General features: G+C 38.9%; 1 protein-coding gene across 1 annotated transcript in view; it reads right to left on the reverse strand.

The window, feature by feature from the left end:
* setd3 (SET domain containing 3, actin histidine methyltransferase) overlaps positions 1-2,224 on the reverse strand; it is a gene marked incomplete in the record, with an annotated part of 23,571 nt that overhangs the window by 19,427 nt on the left and 1,920 nt on the right. The window contains 4 exon segments of the mRNA XM_014011866.1: positions 14-86; positions 167-315; positions 414-506; positions 771-889. Of these exon segments, the coding sequence (XP_013867320.1) occupies positions 14-86; positions 167-315; positions 414-506; positions 771-873 (418 nt within the window).

The following is a 2,224-nucleotide window of genomic DNA, read 5'->3' on the forward strand; positions in this document are numbered from 1 at the left end:
ATATTATTCTTACCCAGCAGAGAGTTTTGGGCCGATTCCACCGTCATCAACATCTTCCTGGGAACCCACAGGAACAGCTCCTCAGCCTGCGCAAACAAAACTTTTATCTCTCCACATCTACCTGAMGGAGTGTTTGAAAATCAGCACGAGCTCTTTAGAGCCCAACCTTGATGTCCCTGGTGGCCCGYAGGCCGTAGCCCTCCGAGTCGAAGCTCGCCACGGTGAAGCCGTCATAGGACGCCCCGTTCTCCTGCGCCCAGGACATCAGATCTGAGAAGTAGTCCTCCCTGCTGCCATCAAACATGGTGGACAAACCTGAGAGCAGAAAACAAAGGAGTTCAGAACTGATCCCAGACYGGAATCAGTTTGTGCTTCTTCAGCTCGGAGGAAAATTAAAACATGCACAGACTCACCTTTCTGTTTCTTTCTGATCTTCTCCACCAAAACTCTAATCTGGATGTACTCCTCCCACTCTTTACCAGCAGAGGGCGTTGCACTGCTGCACTCTGAATGACACATCCACATACTGTATGTAAGTTTAATACCACTAAAAGAAGTCAAAGCAAACAAAGATTAAATGTAGATGCTACTGGCAGAAAAACYGACACTTTCTAATTGCTTTATAACTTCACTGGTGGACAAAATCGCTTTCTTTTCACTAAAAAGTGAAAATCATTCTTTCATTTTGTTTTAATGTCATGACAAATAGTGTAAACAGAAATAATTAAGCCACACTGCTCCAACTAAAGACACATGAAGCATGAACGTACTCTGCAGCAGCTCAGAGATCAGGTTCATCATCTCCTTGGGTGAAACCACGGTGCTGGCCCCAAGGCCAGACTTCTGAGTCTTCACTCGACTCTTTTTTCCCATGGTGCTGGACGGACGACTGGTCAACACAAAACAGCACCGTTACACAAAAACACATCATACAGCTGGGACAGTTGGTCTTTTCATATAAACTGTATCTAAGGCACATTGAGGGGTGTAACAAGAACAGAAATTACTTGGCATTCTCAAATTCAGAAGATGTAAGAAGTGACAATAAAATAAATATCACTTAGATTTGAAACAGCTTTTTTTTAAATATGTATGATTTAAAATGCAGGAATGGATGGAGATTATTAAAAATCTGAAACACAAAAAGTCTGACTTTTCTTTTGCCAGACTCAGAGCTTTTTCTTTTCTTTTCTGATTATGKATTTAGACAAGTGTACAGTAAGGAGGAGCATGCATACGTGTAATATTAGTAAATGAGAATTAGAGATGTTTGAGGACTTGTAAATATTAAAACATTATATTGGTGAAATTATTAGCTAGAAGCCCTGATGAAATTATGAGTTTATTTGCTTTATAGCTCTAAAGGAAGGCTCAAAGTTCTGAAGCAAATTACGTTGAAGACCTGACCTTTATGTGTCTCGTGTTCTGGACTTTTCCAAAATCTACTCATAAACAAGCATAACAACAACCGTGCATTTGATTTGTAATGGTTGTGTAACGTTATGCAAACTATTACAAAACTGTGCAGAGGCCTTAAAGCATCCCACATTTCTTTAACATTTGCAAAATATAAAAGAAATGAGGAACGAGGGGAAACTTTTGCAGAGTTCTTTATCTCTCACAAACTGAGGTTGATGTTGAGTAACGCAGTGGATCGAAACGGTTTTCAGCTTCAAACATGTGACGCTGACAAGCACTGTTAAAAGTATATAAAAGTGTTAACAAGTTAAACGGGCAAGAGCACTAAATCAACAGAAATCTTTTTTATTTTTATAAATCATTTATGACTTCTGTTTTAAATTGTTTTAATACAGCTAATGCCTCATCCACAAACACATGCAGCGTTAAACCAGAGGCAGTGGGGGTTCAAAGTCAGCCTGAGAGAACACTGTGTGCTCGCCATCATGTTTGTGTACAAGGTACTGAACAGTCAAGAGCATCTTCAGAGTTTTATTAACTGTACTCTTTGAAAGAAAATGCAGTGATTAAATCTTTGAACATTTAAATGTAAAAACAGGGCCTTCTGACAAGCAACAATGAGTTACAGCTTCCATTGCTCTAAAGCAGTCGAAGAAATTTATAGTTATTATAGCTCAGTACTGATATTATAAACAACACCAGAGTATTAGGGTTTCCTTATTTTATAATACCTTTATAATGTTTGTTATATTATGTGTTAATTAAATAGGGTAGATCAGGGGTGTCAAACTCCAGTCCTCAAGGG

The sequence above is a fragment of the Austrofundulus limnaeus genome, unplaced genomic scaffold, assembly GCF_001266775.1.
Source record: "Austrofundulus limnaeus strain Quisiro unplaced genomic scaffold, Austrofundulus_limnaeus-1.0 Scaffold85, whole genome shotgun sequence".
Classification (NCBI taxonomy): Eukaryota; Metazoa; Chordata; class Actinopteri; order Cyprinodontiformes; family Rivulidae; genus Austrofundulus; species Austrofundulus limnaeus.